The sequence below is a fragment of the Sphaerodactylus townsendi genome, linkage group LG06 (assembly GCF_021028975.2).
Source record: "Sphaerodactylus townsendi isolate TG3544 linkage group LG06, MPM_Stown_v2.3, whole genome shotgun sequence".
Classification (NCBI taxonomy): Eukaryota; Metazoa; Chordata; class Lepidosauria; order Squamata; family Sphaerodactylidae; genus Sphaerodactylus; species Sphaerodactylus townsendi.
In genome coordinates, this window is record NC_059430.1 from 57,865,156 (window position 1) to 57,891,980 (window position 26,825).

The window sequence follows — 26,825 nt, forward strand, 5'->3', positions numbered from 1 at the left end:
ACTAAAATACCCAAAAACGAACCCAGCATTTTGATGCCCCCCACAAGGTGATGCCCTGGGCAGCTGCCCACCTTGCCCAATGGGCATTACGCCAGTGGATGTGCAGAAAGAGCAACAATAAGCAACAAGAACAAAAACTCATCTGGACAGAAGGAAGTTGCTTTACAACCCGTGATATGTGTTTAACAAACAGGGCAAGCCAGTGATACACCACTAACACCTAGACAAATGTGGGTTTGAATGCTCAGATATTATGAACAAAAGTCTGTGGCACTATAAAGAAGGTTGTAATGCTATACTAAGGACGCTGGTTATTTTAAGTCTCTTTTTAACAATCTCTTGTTTCAAATTCAAATGTAAGTGCAATTAAAAGTAATTAAAAAATCTGCTACCAAAGAAGCATATGGGCAGTTAAATTATTATTTGCAAACAAACAGCTTCAAGTACTACCCAAGAGAAATTATATTAGTATAATTTTCTTCTCCATTTGTGTAATTCCTTCTGAAGGCAATACTAATATATAAATCAGTATAATTTGTGACTCTTTGTTCTCTGCCCTCAGTGTAATTTGAAATAATATAGTCATACAGTCTGATTTCTCATAACCACATTTGTCAATATTTTAATACCAATGATTTAAACATGGGTCACTTTAAAAGCAGTATTAGATTGTTTTAAAATTCCTACCGACATAGTATTAGACTCAACAACTATTAGAGAAAAACATACATGTCTCAATGTCTTAAATGGACAATTGTGATCCTCAGTTTTCACGGTACCTGAATGAAGCCAACATTTCTGGGTCACATACATGGTTAGAATTCCATTCCAATCAGTTTCTCCATAGTTTACAAACTATCTGCTCTTTTTCTATCCTCTTTATTCACTCTCTTAGAACATTTAGACCACTTCTGAATAATTTCCCAAGTTTTCTTTCATTAACATTTTAAAACATGCATACCTCTGGTCTAATTTGCATTTGCCACATTCTGGCTTATGACATTGTGTCCACGCGTCTTCCTGTTAGCGAAAAAAGAAAGCAATACCAGACCTGTTGCCAGGCCAGCCCAACTGGAGTTGAATGCAGAACATACAAGGCTTACAGTGCAACCCTGAAAGTCGGGAGGAAGGAAAGGATGCAGCATGATCCATGTGCTGGTAAAGATGCCACTAAACACAGCATAAGAGGCATCCATGCCAAGGCAGGGGCACTTACGCTGGCACCAGGGAGTTATACGGCCATGCAACACCTGGGCACCAACATTGCCACTATACCATTGCTCCTCGGGTTCAGGACCCCATGCCAGACAAATTAGGCCATTTTCAGGGGTGGAGCCTACTTCAGTCAGCTTTCTGTGACTTTTCAGCATGAGAATGCCCCCTTTTGCTGGCGTAGACTTACACCATCAAAAAGGGTGGCATAGCCCATTGGGTTGAATAGGGGGCTTGCACAGTGGTTGGAGGAACTTAGCTGCTTTTTTGCTCCCTGTGCCTCTGCCATCCTCTTTAGAGGGGACAGGGCTATGAAACAGCTGGCCACCACCCATCTACCTCCCACTTCAGGAATGGGCTGCCCAATAACAAGCCTACCAGATTCAAAATAAGCAAAATTTGAGAGGTTTAAAGTTTTCCTTCTCAAGTATTGCAGTTTTAGAAAAACTTGAGACCACCAAGCCAATGTCAACTCTAACTATGCATTTGACACAGCTCCCTCTGTGATTGTTGTAGACCGGAAGGACAAAATAAAGCAAAAAAATTGGGGGAATTACTGAGCCTCTACTGCCACTTCACATGGCTACTAGTATACATTTAGCTCGACAGATCAAATGTCTGGTAGTCTTGTCTCATGAAGCCATGCCACCACTCCATATGGTGGTAAGGCAAAAAAAAATCAACAGCAGCAAAGCAATTATGTGTTTGAAATCACAGGATTGCATGTTTACTTCTCCATTTCATGAACTAAATAAGCACGATTAAAACTATTTAAAACAGTAGAAGTCAATCAATTGGAGAACACTGAGAATATCTATGTAATAATGAAGTTCAAATTGAGCCAGGTTCTGTATGTTGGAAAAATACTGAATGCATAATTTATAAAATTATACCAATTTTAGTTTAAACCTCAAATGTAAAGCTATAAACAATAAAGACCCTAGTCTTGACCCCAACAAGAGGCTGATGCCTTTTCCCCAGAAAGAACTTTATGAATACCACTGTGTGCAAAGAGTTCCCTCTCTAAAGTCCCCATTAACTAACAGTGTATTAGAACAATTAAATCAAAGCTAGCTTCAAAGATGCCAGAGACAATTGTAAAATAGCTGTAAAGTTATTTGCATCTGAAAACTAAAGAGAAATGTTAGGGGGATGGAGCGTCAGAACCAAACATGGTCTGATGGTGCCTATTAAGCTGTGAGGTACCTGTTAGAAATTTAAATCTCCTTTTTAAAAAAATGTTGTTTGATGGATTTTCTATTGCTGCTATGTGTTCGAACTATGCCTACTAACAGAGAAAGCAGGGAATTCCAAGGAATTAAAAAATACCCATTGAGTATCATTTTGGTGCTCTTTCTTCCTATAAAGCAGATTTTGAAATTTAGTAAAAATATTGCCATTTTACAAATCATTTGCAGCACATGCTGTATAAATCCCAGATCTTCATTTTGAAATCCAAACAGTCAAGCTTATGATCCACAGAACCATCATAAATCTACACAATTTAAAGCACAGAGAAGCACAAATTTCCTTATGGATTCAGCAGACGAAGAGAAAATAGTAGAAGCTTGGCATACCTTACATTGTAGCCATGGGATAAAGTAACAGCTGAGCTATAACAGAAAGATTATATTCCTTATCTCATATGTCATAGAAACAGAGGAGTAAAAATGATTTCTTAATATTTCTTATTAGCAGGACTTCAAAAGTAACAAAAACTGTTAATACAAGGGATTACAACACATGGTGAAAAAATATTTGGATGCCTTTGAGTGCCTTGAAGTCCCAAAGTAATAGATTTCAGGAAGGGAAAGAAATCAGGATCATGTAAACTTCATTTCTGTTGGTTTCTCTCTTCGCTATAGGATGAAATTTGTATACACCTTATTACCATTAGGTGATGGATGTAGGAGATATGTCTACACAGGGACAGATTGGAAAAAACTATACCTGTCTGTGACCTGATCCTCATGCAATAGCACACGTATGCAGCAAAGTACAAGGACAAATACTGACAACACTAATTACAGGTTTTCATCCTCACAGCCTTTGGAATCACTGGCTGCCATTCTGTTCATGGGTACATCTTGCTGAATTCAATGGGACTTCTGTCTGAATAACATGCATAGGATGCATGGGTAAATATTTTTGAAGGCGAATGTGGCTCAAAATGTTTTAAGTTCCTCAACTGATAGTATTATATACTGCTTGAGGCAGATCCTTGAGGTCTTTTTCAAAATTTGCTTTCCAGTATGAAAAATTATCTTAGCAAAGCAACCAGCATCAGATATTTTGAAAAATAAAGAACCAATTACCTTAGAGAAAATTTCTGTTCATAAGACATTGTGGTTGGTAAGCCAATGCAAGTGAACTTTTGACTGGGAGATTTAAAGTCTGATGTTTGAGGAAATGAAGGAAGAAGAACAGCAGAAGAGAGAGAGGTTGAGGAGGATGACAGCTACATTAAGCCAGGGAGCCAGGCCAGCTGAGCATGGGGGCAGGAGGTAATGAGAAACCTGAGGCTGACAGAGCCTATTCCAGGCTGGGAAGGAGCTTGCAGAAGAAGAAAGACTGAGCCAGGGGAGGGGCATTTGGTCAGAAATCAAACTCCATCCTGGGAGAATTGACTAAAAGATTATGACAAGGGGGGGGGGGGCAAGGGAAGGAACTTTTCAATCTGGGAAGGCACAGAGGTATAGAAATAGACACCAGATAAGAAATTTAAAAAAAACTGTTCAGGCATATGCAGGTGGCCAGGGACGAGCCTTGACACATAAGTGTAAAGGGCCACAATCAAAGAGTGAAAAGCATAATGGAAATATTTATAGATGCATTTTAGATGCATAGATAGATGCATTTTAGAAGACAAAGAATAACTTCCTTGTATATTTGCCCTCTCTCTCTTGTACAAGTCTGGTAATATGGGTAATATATGACAATGGCAAAAATTTCAGTAGTACACAAAAAAAGACTCCTAGAAATAAGCAGCATGACACACAAATGGCAGAAAAGCCAATTGGACGCTTGGCTTTGTAGCAACCTGCATCCCCAATTCCCCAAGATTATTTTACTGAAAAACAGGCCCATTTGTTCCACAATAGTAGTAACTTAAAGGTTCTTTGAACATTCGAACTACCTTGAAGAAACCATTTTTCTTCAGAAGCCTCCCATGATGATGGGAGAACTGTTAATTGTCACAATCATGTAGGCAGGACCTATGGTGAAGGTACCAAATATGGCACTGAGAATCAGTGGAGCGAAAAAAACTTGTGATCAGTCCCATCCATGCAGTTGGGTTAATTACAAAAGCCATGAAGAAGCTGTTAATGAAACAGGTGGCTCCTAGGCAAATAAGATAATGTTTAAAGGGCCTCTTGGTACCAGAACTTCTAAATGTCTGTCTAGTGGAGTGGATAAAAGGTCCTTGGCATGATGTATACAGTACAACCTAGAGTGCAATAGATGCTAATTTATCACAGAGACAGGAGATCCTGCTGTAAATGAATGCAAACTGCTGATGATGCACTAAATCAAAGTGAATGATGAACACAAATATAGCAGCAACTAAAGTTCAAAAGGATACTGATCTGTATGATCAATGAGCTGCCAAATGGCAAATGTAATATAGACAAACTCACAGAAATAAACACTGGCCTAAGAATAATCAAATCTAGCAAAGATGAATGCAAATGTACTTATAGCAAACGCCTCATAAAATGACTTGAAATGACAGAGGGCACCTTTTAAAAACAACCGCCCTAAGCATGTTTACAGTGTAATTTAGTGCTCACATATAAACTGGACACCAAAAGAAATGCAATTTTTGTTCTTTCTTTAAAAAACAAACTGGAAAACTTCACTAACAGTCCTCCTCTACTACCTCTTTCTGAATATTCCCCTAGGAAATTATCTCTGATGGTCACCCCAACATGCCCAGAATTAAACTCAGAAAGGCAAACACTTGCACAAATCTTAATATGGTGATTTCTAGATATTCTCACACATCAGACTTAGAATTGGACTAGAAGAGGGGAAAACCCAGTTTGAACTACTGCTATCAGAAATGGACACTTCTGATGTAAATGTGCATTTCAATGGGTAAGGAAGAATATGCATATATAAAAGAGAAATCCCAATATGTTCTTAGCTTGGTTACTTAATGGATATATAATATCTGTGGATACTTAGATCTGCCTCTCAGGGCCAGATGAACAGAAAGGAAGTTTTTGTGTAAACTTGGAAGTCTTTCCCAGGTTTAATGATCTAAAAGGTTACCAGAAATGGATGGATATAGTTAATTCTATTAATTGAGGAACCTAGGCAAAGCCCCATGATCACTCCCTCTTCTCCTCAGCCTCTGAGGTGGTGGCACTGAGGTTGGAGTAGCTAGCTGCAGTCATGCTGTATGTGGACAAAGGCACTTCTGTCCTGTCCTCTCACATTTTTGGGGGGTCATATGTGGCTAACTGCAGCACTGTTTGGGATAGGTGGCCTTCTGGAGCTGCTGCCAAAGACAGGAAGCCCTATGTAGCTGCCAACCCTGCCATGTAACCATCTCTCACTGAATCACAAGAGATCAGTTCTTGGCCAAAGACATGAACCCCTCTGTGGATGCTGGATTAAAGAGGCTGATGTGGCCCTCACTGAAGGAGCAGGCAGTGACAGATCAGGGCCAAAGATCTGAGAGACACTCTCATGAGAAAATTGGGACAGGGTTGTAGGCAGACTGGGCCAGTGAAATTGGGCCTCAGAAGACCCACCCTAACAGACAGGCAGCAGCCATCACCAGGCTCCAGCCAGCCTCCTCCATCTTCACCATGGTTGACATTACTCCTAATGGTGAGTCAACTGCCACTGGCTTCAGGCAGCTGCCTCCTGACCAGATAGAAGCTAGGAGGCCAGCTCAGAAGGCCCATAGCTCTGGCGTTAACTCAGCCCTGAGAAGCTGACCCAAGAGGAGAATAGTCACAGTGGGCAGAATGTCAGGCAAACAGAGTACCAAGGCTCTCTACCTCCCATTGTTGCTGCCTCTCCTGGGCCCAACAAGGTTCCCATTGTCACTGCCCTTGCAGGCTCAGCTCCCTGTCTTCCCTACTACTATGTCCTCCCACAGGCCCAGAGCAGCATTAACTGTTGTTGCTGCCCGCCACCATTGCAGCCACTACCCCCACAAGTCCAGCAAGTTCCCTATGGGTCCCTGCTTGTCTGTTTCTAATTCATTAAATTTCATATCTCATTTCTCAAGGTACTCACAAATTAATCCTAAGGAGAGTTACTCGAGTCTAAGTTTATTTATTTCAATGGGCTTAATCTGGAGTAATTCTTCATGGAATAGTGCTCTAAGTGTGCTGCACACAATGTTATTGTCACTCTATCTTTGCAATAACTATAGCAATGGGTTGTCCTGAGAATTATTCAGCTGGATCCAAAGTCAAACTGCACTGCATAGTTCTAATGCATTTATTAATCTTATTTATGGACCGCCTTTTCCAACAACACTCAAGGCAGATTACATAATGTAATATAATAGGACAAGGATTGGAGAAAATAGATACAAATTATTGACTTGCCCAAGTCCACCCAGTAATTTTTGTAGCTTAACAGAAATGTGAATACAATTCTCCTTATGCAACTGTACAATTTGCTAGTTTTCGGTTTGTACTGTGCATTCCAGACATCTACTATTTCCACAGTATCTGCTGGGAAATGTGGTTAGAAAACAAGACCAATAAGAACGTACATTACAGAAAATAGGGGTGGGGTGGTATACAGAGGTTTTCATGAAATTAAAACACAATTCTCTTTGAAAACCATACTGAAGTCCCATCAAATTTCAAGGGAAATACAATAATAATTTCTGCCACTGTCATATTAAATGTATCTTTATACAATATATGTGATATATTTATGTAACTTTTGGTTTATTCTTTAGCTTTCTGGTTATTGGGTTGAAGATAAAATTACCATGCTAAAATATGACCTGATCCCAGATGTAGGTTATTTAAATTTCCGATTGAAAAAGCTTACTAAGAAAAGATAAGATTGATTGCTCTTTCCATTTTAGCATAATTGTATTTCAGGTGAACATCAATTTACTTTAAAGGACACTTCTAAGTAACAGACTGCATCATACATAATTCATCAATCACATCTGCCTGATAGTTGATTTGCTCCAACAGGTTTCAATGGAATAAAGGGAGTTGCATTGTTTTTCTGCTTTGGTTTGTATGCTCTTAAATCATTTTGAGAACATTACTTTACTTGGAATTATTGCTGAAAAGAGCACAGTGAATAGAAATTCTGCCCATTCAATTTTTCTTACTTTTTAAAGGAAAAATTAGTTTTGAAAACATAATAAAGGCAACAGAAAAACTTCCAAATAAAAAAGTAAAAGTAAAGCAGAAGAGATTTGATAATGAAGAAAAAATCATTAATAGTACGATTGTTTACGGTAGTACACATTTTGCTGCAAAGTCTATATTTTCATTCTCATGTTTTATTCAGAATCAGAATCTAGCCACAATCATCTTGAAATTGAAGGACAACACTATCTGAAAAAGATCTGAAACTCCATACAAGGTGGTAAATGGATCCAAATGATGCATTATAGTTAAAGAGCATAATTCTGACACTTTGAAAAATAAATATACCACTGTCATCTGCTGGGGACATAAAGTAGCATGAGCTGCAATCCTAAGAACATTGACATGGGAGTAAGCACCACAGAATAAAATTGAATTTAAATAGTCTAGTTTAGGATTGTTCCCACAATCTATTCCACTGTTAAATATGTGTTGCTAGTATAACAGATGAGATTTAACTGGCAGAAATATATGCAGTAAAAATACACCATCACAAACAGAAACACAAGCAGACAAAAAAAGAAAGAATGGTTTTCTACATACTTGTAGGCCCATCTGAAACACTGAGTGACCCATAAAATTAGCCAGCATTCGAATTAAGGCTGCACCCTGTAAACACAATTCACAAAAGAAAATGTTGGGTTGTTTTCCACACTTACAGGTTCATTGTACTAAAATGCATTCCATTATTCCTTTTTAAAATAATTATAGAATTTCTTTTAATAATCACATGTCAAGATACAATAAAATGATAGCTTTTAAAACACCTTGCACAATGACAAACTCCCATTGCATGCTTTAGGAAGACAAAGGGGGAAAAATAACTTGTAAGTATAGAAAGGAAGTTATTTGGAAGTGGGCTGCTAATAAGCTATAATACATACAAAAGCACATTATTTTCTACAGCTGGAACAACCAGTAGTTGTTCTTAGAAACAAAAATCCACAATGCAATGCATGAAATAAATAACAAAATTATGGAATATATTGTGACTGAAGAAAACCTATAGTGCAATCCTAAACAGTTGTATTTTTCTAAGCCCATTGACTTCACTGGCCTGCTTAGGGTGGTATTGCTAGTGTGCTGAACTGATTGTGTATCTTTCTGACTAGAGGCCCTATCTCAGCCCACATGGGCAGGCATATGCCATTCATTTCTATTAAAAGATGCACAAGCACAAAATAATTTCTTTATAAGTGACAGAGAATTCCTTTGCTCACTCAACAGATTTATGACCTAATCTACAAGTGCAAAAAAGGGGTAGAATATACTGCATCACTTCAGCCTGACACAGCAATATACATAGCCTTAAAAAATTTACACCGCTGAAATTAGGTAACTAGTATAGCACAGAGAAAGAAGAGATATGTGAATATGCACTGTAGTTGCTTCAAGCTTTGTGCACAAAGACATAAAGGTTTCCATGAATTTGATGATCTAGAGCAGGGGTAGGGAACCAATTGGCCATGCTGGCAGGGGCTGATGGGAATTGTAGTTCCTGAACATCTGGAGAGCCGCAGGTTCCCTACCCCTGATTTCTAGAGAATGAGGAAGCAATAGGAATTGAGGTTTAGACACAGTAGAGATTTTAATGTTGCAAATTACCAAGCAAACATGAGGTCCATTGTAGTTTTTAATCCAACAGTGGTCCATGTTTTCCATAACAGTATAAAACCTAGCAGGAACTAGCATGATGTTGCATGGGCTATTCTAGAAAACTAGACAGAATCATAAAACAAAACCATCATAAACACTATGGTATCTTCCATTCATTTTTCATCTGTGGAAAATTTTACTAACCTAAATTAAACACAATATTTCATTAATACCTAATAACTATGGAAATCATAGTTATTTCTATACTTTTAACAAGAGATTAAGACTTCAGAATTGTGAATGAAGAGCTGACACAGAAGCACAGGAGCAAGACATGCAAAGTTCAACAGGATCGAATGCTAAAAGCTGCATTCTATAATTTTTAGAAAAAAATGACACCTATGCAAAATTAAGATGAAACATCTGCCTAATAATAACATGAAGTACATAATGACAAATGATAGATTAATAGAAATGTCAATTCATCATATATTAGTTACAAGTCATAGATCAAATTTCAGAAGCAGCTGGTAATATTACATTTTTTAAAATTTCCTTTTAGTTTTAACTCTTCTCTAATTAAGGTCTATCTCATTTAATAATATAGAATGCTCCCACTCTGCTTTATGATGTGTTCTTATTTGTGAGAAAGGGATGCCCGTCAGCCATACAGCTTATTTAAAGGACACTAAAACAGAGAGGAAACAGAATTTGTTTCCCTAAGCAAACAAGTTATCTGGATACAGAACAGAATTTCAATAAAAAGAAGAATTAATATACTTCTTCATTTCCTTATAGGTATAATGTGTAATCTGGAAGTTATGGAGTTTCAGGGGCCTCATGGGAACAGAAGATAGTACACAGGGAAACGTGGAACATGTATATAAGAAGTTATAGGTTAACCAAAAGCGATTAATAATGCACAGGTTTTGATACATTGCACTTTACACATGATTATGTTTTTTTTTCAAAAGAAGAGAGAAGTATGAAGTGTTAGTCTTTCATTAACATGTGATCTAAGTAACTGAAGGATAATGTACACAACCTTTCTCTGACTTCAGATATCCAGTTGACTTCTATGTCGACCAATAAAGAGAAGGATACCAATGTTTTGAAGAACACATGTTGGGACTGGGAATTAGCACTGCTTTATTTTAAAACATGTCAGTGGTAAAAACTGAAATTTGTCACACCTTATTCTCAAAACCAATTCATTACACCAGTCACCCGCTTCTCCCATCTCAAAATCACATAAGTACAAATGTACAAGGACTGCAAAGTTCAACTTACTTCCCCTCCCCCATTTCATCCCACTTTCCTCAAAATCATTTTATCCCTTCCTTCCAGGATCATGTCCTTCAAGCAAATACTGTCCATCCTTCCACTGTCCCTTCTTCCTCCATTAGTCACCATTTATTTTTTAAAACCTCAGGCTGCTCTGTGATCTCAAATTCATTTCAATAATGAGGACAACAGGTTGCAAAGCACTCACACAAGAAATTAAACATTATTTCTGTCATTTGAATACCAACCAACAAGCAATATCCAAGTTACAGAACAATCATTTTGTTGACACTAGACAGCCACAGCTGGAACCCCATATGAAATTCAGCATATTAGCAAATTCACGGCATGAATTTAAGTTAGAGAACAAAGCATGTCAAACTTGGTTTATAAAAATGACATTTAAAGACAACATTCTTAAAATTAAGAAATTCTATTTGAAGTGTCCTGCATATATATACTATATCATATATATATATATATATATATATATACTATATATCATTGATATCAACTATATATCCATATATATATATATATATATATATATATATATAACTGCTGGTGGATCAATATATATATATTGAATATATATATATAGTATACCTCACTCTATTCCATATGACTAAGGCCCTTTCCGCACGGGCCAATAAAAGCAGGGGAAAGTCGGGTTACAGGAACCTGTCCTCGCCCCGTTCGCACGGCTGGCTATCCCTTGGCAGCCAGAGCATTGGCCGGGGTGCGCACCTTCACACAAATGTGCATCTTTTTTTCTTCCCTGCCTGCTTGTGAGGGCAGGACTGACCCCCTGTGCCATGACATGGCCCATTTCCCCTGCATGGCTCTGCAGATGGGAGTCAGACAAGGGGTTTTCATTTGCTCAGCTGTGGCTGTGAGGCACATTAAAACAAAGGAATCGTGAAAATCACGATTCTTGAATAACCCGGGGGGGGGGGGGACCCAGAGCGGATCCGCGTTAGGAGCAGGATCCATGCAAAGTTCCCTCTTCCCAATCTGGGTTTTTACTGGTGTTATCCTGGTGTAATTGGCCCATGAGGAAAGGGCCTTAGTGAAAAATAAAGTATCTAGGATAGTGAAAGAAAAGAAGAAAAGAAGCTCACTCACAGAGGCTTAGCCAAAACACACTGACCTTGGCATTCTATTGATATATCAACATATTGTCACATAACAGAAAGTGTTTGGCACTACCAAGTCTCTACAGGGTCTTGGGGCAGCAGCAGCTGAGAGGGTAGCGAAATATGTATGTGTATATATATATATATGTGTGTGTGTGTGTGTGTCATATATACTATATATTCCCATATGAAGGGGATATATATATGATATAGTATATATATATATATATATAGTATATATACTATAGAGAGAAATCTTAACTACCAAGTGTAGTGAAATCTGTGCCTTTAAGAATAAGAATAAGTGCCTTTAAAATCTGTGCCTTTAAGAATTTGATGGGTGGAGTTAAGAGAACCAGACTGGGAGAGTTTTCTGAAGAAAAACTATGCACACAGGAGGGAGTGCTTTCTCACATGTAAACAGAGGAGAGCCCACTGAAAGCCCACTATGCAGAGAGGAGTCCCAAAGTAAGTGTTCCATGCATAATAGGCCAGAGACTCAGGAAACCACAAGTACAATGTGGCACAAGCCACATTGTGGTGGATTCTGCATGGGCCAAAAACAGTGGTGTGAAAATGGTGTAAAACAGTTTAAAACAGTGTAAAAGGGTTTACACCGTTTTCACACTGTTTTCACACCACTGTTTTTGGCCCATGCGCCTGTGTCTCACTGCTGTTCATATCTGCTGCAAGACTGGGAGAATGAAAAAAAGTGCAGAGGTGTGTTTACATTGGTATCCAGCCCAACATTCTAAGAGTTCTGCATTACTGAAGAAGTTTGGTGTGTAAAGGGGAGCATAGAAGTACAGCACAAAGAAGTGTAGATATTATCTCCATAGCACAGTTTACAAACTGAGGGACACCAGAGCTCTTCTAATTTTATCTGGAGAAACTGAGTCCCTATTCCTAGACATATATAGTTACAAAGAGAATGGGGCAGACAACTATATTCAGAAACACAGATATTTAAGCACCAAGAATTTTAATGATTCTTTCCAAAGCACATTCAGAAGAGGAAATCCAAAAAAGCACAATATACTGCCTATAATTGATTATTTTATCCTGGATGTTTATAGGGACTTTTTATCAGTGATATTTCTGATATACTACATTTAACTGAATACAGGCAAACAATATCAGTGTTTTACTGGAAGATTGTTTCAGAGGGTAGCTGTGTTGGTCTGCAGTAGAATAGCTAGATTTGAGTACAGTAGCATCTTAGAGGCCAACAAGTTTTGGAGAATCAAGGCTCCTTTCATATCTCTGACTAAGAGACCTTGGATTCCTAAAAGCTTATGCCCCGGAAATCTTGTTGGTCTCTAAGGTATTACTGAAAGATATATATGATTAAACAGAAAAGTTGTTTGTTGTTGTTTCTAAAGCACATTAATATAACCAGCATAAAAAGGCACTAGGACTTAACTGCACTGATTAAAAGAAAAAGGAAACGTTTGCCCCAGGCTCAGATAGCCAGGAAACAAAGACAAGGTGTGAAGTTGGCTGCCTCCTGTGGAGAGAGGTACAGCATTTGCATGGAAATGCCAACAGATTTACATTTCTCAACATGAAGATTGTGCATGAAAGCTATCCTATAGAAGGAAAATTTATGGAGCTTTCTCTCAACACCAAAACCAGACCAGCCAGATGGAACCTGGGATAAATGGAATTCAAAAGCTAGAGGTATTATCATTTCACCTTTATCAGATCAACTACTGACTGAGACAGACAGACAGCAGCCAAGATTCGATTAGAGTTAGAATAACTTTTAGAATGGAAATCTCGAACAACAATTATGTTTCTGCATTGTCAGCTGCTTGTTAAACGTTTGTGAGAACTCGAGGAGGCTTTTCAGATCCATTCTGATTCCTCTGCCAGTTTGGGATTTGGAGCGTTTCTTGTGGGGCACCCAGCTCTGGCCCAGCTAATGGGCAAGTGAAAGTATCCTCTGGAACCTCAAGTTCCTTGAATTTTTTTCTGATTTTGGTCACAGTCTACTTGTTCAGGGACAAACACATCATATTTTGGTATGACAGTCCGGCTGGGGTCAGGGTGATTAACAGACAGACATCATGTTCAGAGTGAGTCATGCAGCTGGTCCAGAAATTTGTTGTTTTATGCTAGGTGAATAACATATCTTTCTCAGCAAAATAAACTCCAATAACTCCAGTAACGACATCACAGATTCTTTGTCTTGCTTCCAGGAAAAGATGTTCCACTCCATAGCCCCTGGCATGAACCATCACCTCAAGGCCTTTCCACAGGACCTCTGGAACTTTGGCAGCAACTGATCACACAGGGGCTGCTGGATTCGTTAGTCCTGGAAACACAGCAGGTCTATGAGTAGGCAGTGGCAGCCTTCTTGGCTTTCTAGCACCCTTGCGCTGTGGCAGGGCAGGACAGCTCAGTGAGGGAATACTTTTACGTTACCTTGTTCACCTCAAGTCCCAAGGTTTTGCATCCAGGACACTGTGCTTGCACCTAGCAGCCATTGCCTTCTACTGCACGGTGATGGGAGTGCCAGACCCATTCCTGTGGAAGGGTGGAGCCGGCTTGGCAGTCTTGCACTCTGCATGCCTTGGTTTGCTACTTGTCATTCGAGGTCAGTCTGTTTCAAGCTGCCTTTTCCTTGGCTTTCTTTGGAGCCTTTCATTGCAGTGACTTGATCTCAAATTCATGGGACAACTGCAGTAGTAGGACTTTGGCAATGGGGTACATCTGGGTGGTGGCATGGGAGGTGCACATCTGAATGTGCTGCTCCAAAACAGACCAAAGGATGTGGGGTTTAGAGGTTGTGCTTGGGACATTCCTGCCTGGTGAGGGACATGGTAGAGTCTCTTGCAGTGAGACCCTCAACTAAGACCCCTCCTCCTCACACTGACAGGGCCTCCTTGTCCTGCTTTCAGTTCATCAGCATACTGTGTACCTGCCTTGAGACTCCCACTCAGAGAGCTTGTCCATACTCCTTTTGGATGGGGCACTAACAACCGTGGTCACACTTGATCTTCTTGGGGCCCAGATACAGGTCAATGGCTGATGATCCTGGATGCTTAAAATAGGTATGCCCACCCAGGGCTAGATTGTTGATACTGACCAGGCGTGTTTCTTTAGTTCTCCTAGGGCTGCCCAGAGAGGTGTGGATCATGAGGCACAGTATTGTTCACTGGGCCAGAATATATGTGCTGCGTGGATGGGGCAATAACCTGGGCCTCAATGGCTGTGACATATCAGTGTCATGATTTGGACAATGTGGGATGTGTTGGGATGCCCTCCTTTCAACAGCGGATGTGTTGCAATTGGCGAGGCTGGTCCTCCACAAGCATTGGTCACCCAACTGGGCGAGAATGATCTGCCAGCACAAAACTGCCAAAGGTTTTGGCTCACTGCATGGTGGTGAACATCAAGGCCTTGGTGCACTGGCTGTTGCAGACAACAATCTTTTGGTCATGGCTACTGGAGCAGCGAGAATGGTGCTGAGCAGAGGTCACTGCTAGGGTCGACTTGGCCAGGTGCAGAGAATCTTAAGGCCTGCCCAGGTTGCCCAGCTAGAATGGATGCACTCCAAGCCATGGGAGTGCCAAGGAAAAAGAGGGGGAGGCGTGCCTTGCCTGGCCTGATATGGCAAGGAACCCCCCGGCCTTGCACCCAGTCATGTCACACTGCCATGCTAGCCAGGTCTCTAATGGCTCTGCTCCTCATGTGTGCAAAAGCTGGCACAGACTATCCTCAACCTTTCCCCACCTCTGGGTAGCAATGGCAACCCTCAGGTGAGTGACAGATCACTCTTTGTTGTTGTTTCTAAAGCACATTAATATAGCTAGCATAAAAATGATAAAATGTTATGATTATGTTGCCTGGTTGTAACCTAATCTAGCCACTAGCTAAATCATAGTAGCTGATCTGTATGATATAAAGGAAGTTTGTGGCAATTTACTTACAAATTCATAAAAGTTGGACAGATAGTGCAGTGCTGTAATCAATGGTATAGAGACTTTCACATGTTGCTTAGGAACAAAAGGGACAGACAGACAACTGAAGGCTGAGAGGAAAGAAAGAAAATTGTTCAAGAAAATTGCTGGAGATCAGAAGAATCATCATGGCAAAGTAGGTCCTGCAGAGCAAAGTGCTCCAGATTACTCAAGTAAGGAAAGCACACCACATAATTCACAGGAAGAATACTGTTCCCAAATATGATCAAAAGGAACTTAGGTGAAAACTTGTGGAACATCAGCCATGTGAAGAAAATACTGACTTTAATACTGACTCAGATCTGAAGCCATAGAATAAAAACCATAAACTTTCATTCACAAATGTATCCAACTGAATGTCAAAAGTGTGATCTGTTTTTTTCTCAAAAGACACTTATACTAATTTGTATTATTTCATTTCAATGCAAATAAAAAAGTAAATCTCTTGATGAGGACTAATTACCATTATTACACTAGATGAAACTAATTATTTTTATTAACATCAGCATCTTAATAATTAAGCAGAAAGATTTTAACTCTTTTGTGTTTTTAAGCCAACTCTTTTGAAGTTCAATCAACACAAGGAAATTTGTAACAGGAAGATCAGTGAAATTCACAATAAAAAATTCCAATGTCATGCCCCCACAGAAGACTTTATTATTTTTATTGTTAAGTATCAGTTTCCCATAGCTAGCATGGGTTTAGTGCTCTGTATAGTCTCCAAAGGGAGAGAATTTTAGTTAGCCCCTGACCCTTTAAGAAGTTTTCCAAGAGGCAGTCTTTCTGTTATCTCCCAGCAATGCCCCTGTTTAACTCTGTTCAGTTCAGTACAGGTGCCCAAGGAGTTATGAGGCAGCATTATTTTGCCACGTCAAAGGTGTACAGAGAGCACAAAGTTGAGGTTTACATAGACTAGTAGCCAGATAAAGACTCAAGGAACTTAAACTGACTTCCAGACTCTTACCCTCTAAACGTCGCTACAGAGCACTGCACACCAAGACAACTAGACATAAGAGTAGTTTTTCCCGAGATGCCATCACTCTGTTAAACAAATAATTCCACCGATAATGTCAGAACTATTTATTATATATTTATTATATAATTACTGCACTACTTTTTCATCAATGTTCCCTGTACACCCATCTCCTCCCAAATTTATGACTGTATGATTATAGCCTGTGCTGACATTTCATTTCATTTTATTTTATGATTTTACATTTGTATGTTTTATTACTATTGATTGTTTCCTGATTGCTTACTAGACCTATATGACAATCATTAAGTGCTGTACCTTATGATTCTTGACAAATGTATTTTCTTTTATGTACACTGAGAGCATATGCACCGGAGACAAATTCCTTGTGTGTCCAATCACACTTGGCCAATAAAGATTCTATTCTATTCTATTCATTCTATTCTAAAGAAGTGGACTTTCCTGGAAGCAGTCAAAGAAAGAACAAAAGTCTACAGCTTCTACTGTCCAGTCAAGAAAGTACTTTATTTTAAGCAGATCCTGGGAGGAGTTGGGGTCTCCATTCTTCTAAATATTAAACCTTTTGTTTGAACTGTTAAACCTTGCTTGTGACTCTCCCACTCTGTTCTGGCCAGGCACAGGGCACCAAAAACAGTTTTGCTTGAGAAACAGAACATATCATCTCACATAACATTCTATATTTTTATGCTGTAGCATTTATAAATCTTGTGTAGTCATTTATTAAGTGGGAAGTAATATATCTGTGCTCAATAACTCAATAACTGAGCTGAGCAAGATCTATTATTAACTGGATTGTGCAGCCCATTTCTTCCACTTGCACTTTTCACTCATGTTATACTAATATGAGAAAATCATGAATAGACAAAATTTTGCCAAAGTGTCTTTTTCCTGCTAATGAAAAGGCCAGATTATTGTGATCATGGTGTATCAAAGCTGTATGAACAATGGTTGTGGGGATAACACACAGTGGAAAAATCCAACAGTCATATACTGTTTTTTTTAAAGAGTCCAACCTTTTTATAGGCAATCCAGTCAAACACCCTGTCAATGTCTGTGGCTTGTTGAACTTCTTGTGACACTGGATGTGAGCTGGCGAGACCATCAAGCAGCATTACTTCATGTAATACATCAGTCAAAAACCTCTGCTTTTCCTGAAATACAACAAAACACATACATAGTCAAACACATTGGGGAGGGGGGAGGAGATGGAATATTTACATGTTACTTTCAGAAGGCATCAATGTATATTGATAGCCAGCAGAAATATGGGGGAATAGAATGCATGAAAAGTAAAATAAATCTTCACAGATGTTCTCTGCATAATAAGAGTTTTCATAGATCTTTGAAGCAGCTCCATTATGTCATAAAATAAGGCAGTATAATTAGGGTGTATGAACATATGAATCTCTTTCTTAGCAAATATGATTGCAGAGAACACAAAACTTTACGAAGACAGTGTATAGATACTCCACTTTCTTCCAGAAAAAGGTAAGGAAAATGGAAAGTTTTGCTTAATTGCTGGTCCTATAGTGGGTAATCACAACCATTAGGAAGCAGTCAGAATCATAAATATTTTGATGACTTCCAGACTGATCCAGAAGCCATGTAACTCCCAATAACTATTAAAAATATACTAATTCAACCAACTACTAAAATGAAAAAGGAAGAGAAAACAGGAAAAGGCTGTCTTCAAGATTTTCCCTCTGAGACTGAGACAGCAGAGGGAAACCACAGAATCATCAAGAAAATAACTTTATAGAAAGTGAACAAATTCTGTTCTCTGATGGTTCAAGGTCATGGCCAATGGGATATGCAAAAGCAATATACCTCTTGGGGATCTACTTGAATTCTAAACTATCAGGGTTTGTTGGAGGACTCTTTTCCAAATGGAGGAATCAGTAGATGCTTCTTTGTCAATGCACCAATGCCTGCCACAACCATATTGTGGCAGGACACTAGTGTGCCCAGGAGACTTGCCAGGGCGAAAATATTCTCTTGGGATTGCCCCTCCTGTGACAGAAAAACTATGTACAAAGACACAACCTCAGCTGGAGAACGCACTGAGTAGAGACCAGGCAGTTTTTCTCCTTGTTGATTACAAAGCTGTAAGTCTGAAGGCAGGCAATGGTCTGTTCTACTTCAGCCAGCCCCTGGTGAAAGGGGAGGACCTGATCAAAATATCATAGAAATAAGAGAAGACTGACAATCCCTGGTCTGCAACAAGGTCAGCACTTTTGTGAAGACTCAGGAGGGTCCAATTCAGAGAGAAGAGCCCTGCAGCAAAAGTGGTGCCCCACATATGCTAAGCAAAAAGAATCTCTGATGGGCCTAAAGAACTGGGAAATGCAGGTAGGCTCCTGCTATGTCCAAGGAGGCCAAGAAGTCTCCTTTGTTGATTGCAGCCATCATCAACCTAAAAGCATCCATTCTAAGCTTTTTAATTCATTTGTTCAGCGATTTCAGGTCAAGAATTGCCAGCACATCCCCATGGGGGTGGGGGGGAGGACCAGAAATAAGGTGAAGTAGACTCTAATGTCCTCTGGGATCTGTTCTAGTGCCTCTGCTTCTAGGACAGGGGTAGGGAACCTGCGGCTCTCCAGATGTTCAGGAACTACAATTCCCATCAGCCCCTACCAGCATGGCCAATTGGCCATGCTGACAGAAACTGATCTGAGAGTCAGCGAGGTTCCCTACCGATTCTGTCTACCTAGGAAGATGGTCTATGTATAGTTGAAGGCTTTCACAGCTGAAATCAACTGGGTGTTGTGGGTTTCCCAGGCTGGGTGGCCACGGCCTGGTAGTTTTTGCACCTAACGTTTTGCCCACATCTATGGTGTGACATGCCTCTGAAGATGCCAACCACAGATGCAGGTGAAATGTTAGGAGAGAAACTATCAGCCTGGAAAACACAAAACACCCAGATAGTGTATAGCTTGGAGAAGAAGGCAATGCTTAGTCAAACAGCAATACCTGGGAACTCGTGCAAATTTGTTAGAGGAGAGTACTTGAGTTCCACAAAAAATGGTGTTCAAAATCCAATGGTTGTGAATGGATTGTTGCCAGACATGCACGAAGTGCAACAGAGGGACTCCAATATCCTGAGAAGGCACAAGATAGTTCATGTCTGTGTTGAAAAAAGGTCTTGTTGAAACTTGCAAGGCACTTGAATTTCGGCTATTTCTTCTTAGCTGTGAAAGATAGAAAAAGTCTAGAACTTCTTTATTTTGCCCTCCATCCTACAATTTAGCAATGCCTGCTTTTTATCATTGTCCTCCAACAGATATTTGTCTGTGGCATCCCCCACAAAAGTTGAACCCATGAAAGAAATTCTAACTACCTGGATGATTTGGTACAGTTTCCAACTATGCAGCCATTACACATGACATTAGATGCCATTACCCAGGCAAACAGTTGGATGGCATCTAGGGAGGCACCTAATGTGAATGTTGCTGTCAGGGCAATTTTTTAAAAAAATGTCCTTCAGCTGCTTAGGAAGTCAATCAATCATTTCAATCAATCAATCACTCATGTTTAGGAAATCCATTCTGGTGACAAAGTGGTCCAAGGCCCACAGATATATCATACTGGCAAATGGAGAGCTTTCTTTGGAAGCTTGATGAGCTGCAGAAGAAGCCTCAAAATTCTCATGTGTGGCCAAGTCAAACCTCTTGCCACAAGGATTCCTGGGAAGCCCTTCCGACTCAACAGAAATGATTGCACAAATCAGCCACAGGAGCATTGACAACCAGGAGTCTGAAATGGTAAACCACTTCTGGAACCAGATAACCGAAACAGAAAATAATCTGGTAGTTGACTTTGGGTTTCAGAGGGGCCTTGCATTCCATCTTGATGGCCTTGTTGAAAACCAATGGGAAAGGATGACGTAGAGAAATTTGTGTGTGAGGAAGAGCTCAGGTTTAGCTGGGTCTGGTTTCTCTAGCTTGTTATTACTGCATGGAATGTCCAGGATTTGGGGAATCCTGGGGAGGTTAGGAAAGCTTCCTGTACAAAGAGATGTGTTTGCATGGCTGTCATTAGAGGTTCCTCCTTCTCAAAAAGCTTGCCTCATTCCTCATTTCTTCTTGGTGCACAATGAAGAATGACTACACCATTCTTCCTGCAAACCTAGAATCAGAATGGTATTGGTTTTTGCTTCTAAATTTATGTTCAGTGTCTCTGCGTTGGAGTCCCATCAGTGCTGTACTAATGGAGAATCTGATCGTCTGCACCTCTCCCTTAATCCACCAAGGAGGTTAGAGTGAGAGTTCTCACTTGAGAAATCAGGCACTCAAAAGCCCTCCCTTCCCGGTTTTCCTGGAGAGAGGAATGGCAGTCCTGTTCCCTGGAAGGAGAGAGGTCCTCCTTCCTCTGAACACTTTGAATCAAAACTGGCCAGTCTGAGACATGCCAACAAAACACTTCTTTTCCTATCTTGCCCATAAGTTGGGGAATTGCCCCCCCCCCCGTCACCAATTTAAAATTGCTGTTTACCAGGGACAACATACTCCTGGCTGAAAAAAAGCATACTGCACCCTCACAGACACCCTCAAACAGGGCAGAGAGGATGGTGGCTGGAAACTGAAAAGGGTGTGGAGGCAGAGTCACAGACCTCTTTAATCAGCACAGTTAATGACCACCTGTCTGATTGGCAGACAAGGAGACTGAAAAAGAAGTCCTTCCATTTGGTGATGGTGGAAAGTGCTGCCAACTTGCAGCTGACCTATGGTGATCCCATAACTAGGAGTTATCAAAAAAGTTTAAAATCCTGACTGCCTCCAGGCAGAGGTGTCTTCCCATTGGCTGTGACTGTCCCACCCTAGCCAATGAGACATCCTATCATTTCAAGAATTTAAGGGAATAAAGCATCTTTCAGAAAATAGTTCAGTTCTTTGCCATAGCATATGTCTTGCAAAAAATCAGCTCCATTGTCTCAATTTTTAAAATCACACATACATATAAATTATCAATTATGCCTGCATTAAACTTTGTAATTACATGTTTATTTATCTTGCACACACTTCTGAACTGATATTCATCTATCGAAACATCACTCTTCAGAGTGCCTTACAGTTTTGTAAAGAGATAGTTATTTTATTCCTGTCCTATCTGATTAGCAGCTTCTTGATTTAATTTCACATATGGCAAAATTCTGGTCAATAATATGCTAATTTAAATTATATTGTAAGTCAACTAAAAAGCTATTCCATTGTGGATCCATCTGGAAATTTGTTCTTCCATGAAAATGTACTAGAGTAAAAGAAACATATTAGAGATACTTATGTATTTAAACTACTGAGCATTGTGTATAATAGAGATTGTGGCCATATTCAGACATAATACAAAGTCCACATTCCACAAAAGTCCTTGGCCCACCATTCAGTGGAAATTGTGAGCTTCAGTCAGATGAATTGGAAACAGCAGCATGGAGAGAATGTGCCTGATGTCCAGAAACTGAATACTGATTTCCACCCATCTTTCTCCAGTTTAACAGAGCAATCAGCTCCACCTATCACGCCTCCCTATGTCAGCAGAGGAGATCAGGAATATGAAAAGAAAGGGAAAAAACTATTGAAGCAAGAAAGAGGAGGCTGGAAATTGTCCTGGAGAAAAGAAGGGGGGGTACATACTAGCACAGAGGGGAGTAAGAGATCTGCAATAAATAAATGACAGGATACCAACATTCTGGCTCATTTTGCACAGTAAAAATGCCTCAGGCTATATCCGGGAGTGCAGCTGTTGCTGCACTTTTTACCCTGCTGTTGACTTAGCACTGCTTCCTGGCTTTCCTCCACTTGCACCGCGAGGTCTTCGGCAATGTCTTCTATGCATGCACGGGCAACCTCCATTTCCCGCATTCTCATTGGCTGAATCTCTCCCTCCCCGCTCCCCCCACTCACTTTCACCAATTTAGCTTTAAATGACTCTGCACAAAACAGGTTCAGTTCACAAGCCTTTATTGGCATAAAATAAACATACAAAATCAGCATACAAAATTTGCCCATTATTGCTCACAATTATAGACACTGGTACTAAAATACTAAATACTAAAATATATACATGGTCCTTCTGTAACTGTAGGACATTCCTTCAGCTAAGTTAACTCACTTAAACGTCATCGGATACTGACAGAAGCTAGCAAAGAGTACTGCTGGCTATATATGTGGTCATAATACATAGACATTGGTTGGTATTCATCTAGACTTCGTCTATTATTGTTAGAAATTTTTGCACATTCTCACACACTGTGGGATCCATGTTGTTCAAAGCATAGAGTATGTAGGCATAGTTAGATTGTTATACAGAAATGGGATAAGTGCAGATTGTGACATTCTGATTTTACCAAGCCTTACACAATGAAAGAAAGTATGATCGAGATGTCTCCACCTGACCCATATTGCATGGACATAGCTTCCTCTGTTTATCAATTTGTTGATATCTGCCATAGAGCAGCATAGAAGGCATTAGATTGAATCTGGCCAGTGTTAAAGCTCTTCTTAATTTAGGGTTGGTGATCCTGTAAAATAATTGGCCATGTGTCCTTGTTCAATTGGAATAAGCTGAAGGGTCCAGGGGAACCGTTTTCCTCGCCAGCTATTTATCATATCCCGATACTCTTGTTCTAATAGCTTAGGTTTCAAGCAGCTATATGCTTCCTGATAGAGAAGAAAGAGGGACTAACGACTCTAATGAAAAGCCAAGAGTGTTGATTTTTCCCTCAACTAGTTTCAGCCACCTAGAATTTGCATAGTCGGAAAGCATGAGGTGTAACAAACTGGAGTGATCCTGCAGATAGTGGATACGTAGCCAGTATCTGACAGTTCTCAGCCAGGCCATCGTGGCATATGATATTGCACAAAACAGGTGCTGGAAATTGGTGCCCTCCCCCCCGGTCTAAAATCCATTCATGTGCGAGGGAATTATGGGGGTACTCTTTGGGGGGTGAGCGGGTTATCAAATGTAGTAGTAGTAGTAGTAGTAGTAGTAGTAGTAGTAGTAGTAGTAGTAGTAGTAGCAGCAGCAGCAGCAGTAGTAGCAGTAGTAGTAGTAGTAATCATCATCATCATCAACATCATCATCATCATCATCCACCCCGTCTAAATTTCTTGCGTGTGCAAGGGAATCGCCACCCTACCGTTCCCAGCACCTTCACACACCGCTTTTCTGCAACATTTCTAAAGGTTTTTGCAAGGTTTTGCAAGGTTTCTCCCTCCCTGTTTTTTATTCCACTGCAAGGGGGGAGGCTCCCATTCATTGGAGGGGTGGGTCAGAGCGGTGAGGCAGGAAAAGTGGTCTTGTTCTGCTGCCGAGAAGTTTTCACGGCAACGGAAGCTACCAGAGCAACAGAGGGGCATTCCAAAAGGTCCTCAACCTTTGCGGTTCTGGAAAGTCCTGCAGCAAAGTCACTGGGTGGCACTAGGTGGCACTAGGGCAACAGTGTGGCAGACACACTGCAGCGCTGGGAGCTGTGGGGAACTCCCCACTGCACCGGGACATTCCCCGTGCCAACAACAGGGCATTTTAATGTGCAAAATCAGTACAGTTCAGCACTCTATCTCCACTCCCAGCTTCAAGCTCCTCTCAGCTTCTTCTCACAGCATCATCATCCTTTTCAAAACAAATCATACAGCTCTGTCTTTGGCTAGAATGTTACTCATTCCCACTTCCCCTCCTTAGCTCTTCCTCACCCCTTCCTTACAGTAGCTCTATTGTTAGCCCCCGATGACTTAAGCACCAGTAATATAAAACCTGCCTAACAATGGACTCACAGGTAATTACTCTCTTCTGGAAGCTAAAGAAGACAGGGCAGCAATGTCAGCTAAAGAAACAGGATGTGGGAGGAGGGGGCAAGAGCATGGAAGGCCTTTGGTTGTTGGCATCTGGTTCTACTTGATGCCACCACAGCCTAACTAACCTAGTGGTCTTCTTTACCCCCTCTATACTCTGCACTTAGCTCCCAGTCAGCTACTCCCACCCTCCCCTGCTCCTCTCATCCAACAGTGGTTTTCCAGCCTTTGCTATCATTCTGCCATCCTCCAGTACATACACATATACTCTAATTATGACTGCTCTCATACTCTGTCTACTCTCATTCTTGCTGCTGAAATTCACATTTCTTTCCTTCACTGATGTCTACCCCACTGAAAATATGAAAAGGGGAAAGGAGTTTGGCTGTGTCACTGGCCCTGAAATTAAGGGTCTAAGTTAGAGAATCTTCACCTGTGGCCAGCTCTAGTGAGAAAGGTTCTGTCCCTCCTAATTCCTGCCAGCACCAGTTGTGCCTCTGGCTGCCCCTTCACTGCAGGGGCTCATTTACAGCTCAGATTTCATCCTTTCCTATCCAGCAGTGTCTGTATGCGATATCCAGCTCAATGGCACTTTGTCTAGTTTTAAAAGAGAGAGAGTGATCCAAGCATCAGAGAAAGTGTAGATTGATACAGAGTGTCTGGCTTGTAGAATTCTCTGATAAAGGATGTAATGATGGCCACTGGTTCAGCTAATTTTTAAAAGGGATTACACAAATCCATTGAGAACAGGGTTTGGCTCCATTTAAGGCTTTTTTACTGTGCCTAAAAGCAATGTTTTATGACTTTCACTGTTCCATTGCAGCAAGGTCAGCATCAAGGAGTAAACCAAGATGCATGTGTACATGCACTGCATGAAATGACAGCTAGGACGAGCTGTAGTTAATAAGCCAAATCCAAACCATGGTTTCAGACCCTGGCTTGATGTATTCTAATCATGGTTATTGGAATGGCATCTGTTCAGTCAATCATGCTAAATATAATTTACTTTAAACCATGATTTTGCTTGACATCTGAATCAAACCCAAGTTTCAATAAGTGGTGATTAATCTACTAAATCCATGTCCTCAAAATGCAGCTTGAGAAAACAGAATTATCCAACATTTGATACAGAGAACCATGAAACTGGATTTCCTAGAAATCCTGCCACAAGCTTTGCAGATATCAAATTAGACATTTTGATATAAAACCCCTGCTAACTATGATTCCTGCTATCCTATAGTATTTCATGAGTCCCTAAAAATACCAGATGGAGCCAACTTACTGGCAACCAGGCTAAGTTAGACAATAATTAGATTTCATAATTTAGGGAGAAGAACTATATTAATGTGGCTTAATTCAGAAGGATCCATGTTATAATTTCTGAGTGATATCAAAGTTCATGACTTCTCTAATCACAGCAAACCACTCTTCTCAGTCCACAGCAAAGTCTCTTAGGAAGTGTACAATGCTAATATAAGTGGCTTGAATGTTTAATTGAATATTCATTTATCAAAAAAAAAACATTTTTAGCCCTCCTTTCTCCTAAGGACGACTTAATGTGGGTTAAAATACATACAATTAAAACCCATACAGCCTGAAACAACAGTTTCCTGAAAAAATCTGCATCTACTGAACAGGACCACTTGAAGAATTTGGTATTGCAGTAGCATCAAAAGGCTAATGGGGGGATAATTCCTAACCTGTTCAGGAAGCTATTCTGTCACACTGGAACAACCACTGAAAAACTTCAGCGCACACAGATACTGTTCTAACCTGCTTGCATGATAGCACTCAAAAAGTGCAATCTTAAATACATTTTCGTAGATGAAAGCCCCACTGAGTACACCTGAGTAGAATTCTTACTTAGGATTGCTCTTTAACAGCTCTTTTGCACAGGCTCTTAGCTTTTGAAGCCAGATAGATTTTTTTGGTGGTTTCATATGCATAAATATTAAACCTATGTTTCAAATCCTGTTTTTATCCCAGGGATTGTGTTTGTGTGTGTGTGTGTGTGTGTGTGTGTGCGCGTGCGTGCGTGCGTGCGTGCGTGTGTGCATGCGTGCTTCAAAGTTGCAGCAGACTGTAATTTGAAAGTTCTTCTACGCTTCTAAGGATCCACTTGCTTGTCCCAATCTACTTTATCTTCATAGCAATATTGTGTGGTAGGCTGAGAGAGAGTGTAAATGACTGAGGGCTTAGCCAGACAGCTTCATGACTAAGCAAAGACTGGCACCTGGGTCTCCTGAGTCTTGTCCCATTCTGTAACCACTATAATACACTAAATTTCCTATTACCATTAGCACCCCCAATCTATGAACCTATGAACCTGCTTCCTCAGGGGCAGTGCAACCCTTTCCAGGACAGGAAGATCTCCAAGCAGCTTTTCCACTGATCAATAGCTCCCCTAAGTTGTCTAGATTTAGTTTCACTTTATTGGCCCTCACTACACTTTCTAGGCATCTATTCAGGACTTCCACAGAACCACCAGACTA

The 26,825-nt window shown here is 40.3% G+C and overlaps 1 protein-coding gene across 1 annotated transcript in view; it reads right to left on the reverse strand.

Annotated features, from left to right (window-relative positions):
* The window catches only part of TRHDE (thyrotropin releasing hormone degrading enzyme), a 329,142-nt gene that overhangs the window by 108,646 nt on the left and 193,671 nt on the right, over nucleotides 1–26,825 (reverse strand). The window contains exons 6-7 of the mRNA XM_048502230.1: nucleotides 17,563–17,700; nucleotides 8,118–8,183 (exon numbers count right to left, since the gene is read on the reverse strand). Of these exons, the coding sequence (XP_048358187.1) occupies nucleotides 8,118–8,183; nucleotides 17,563–17,700 (204 nt within the window). The remainder of the gene's footprint in view (nucleotides 1–8,117; nucleotides 8,184–17,562; nucleotides 17,701–26,825) is intronic.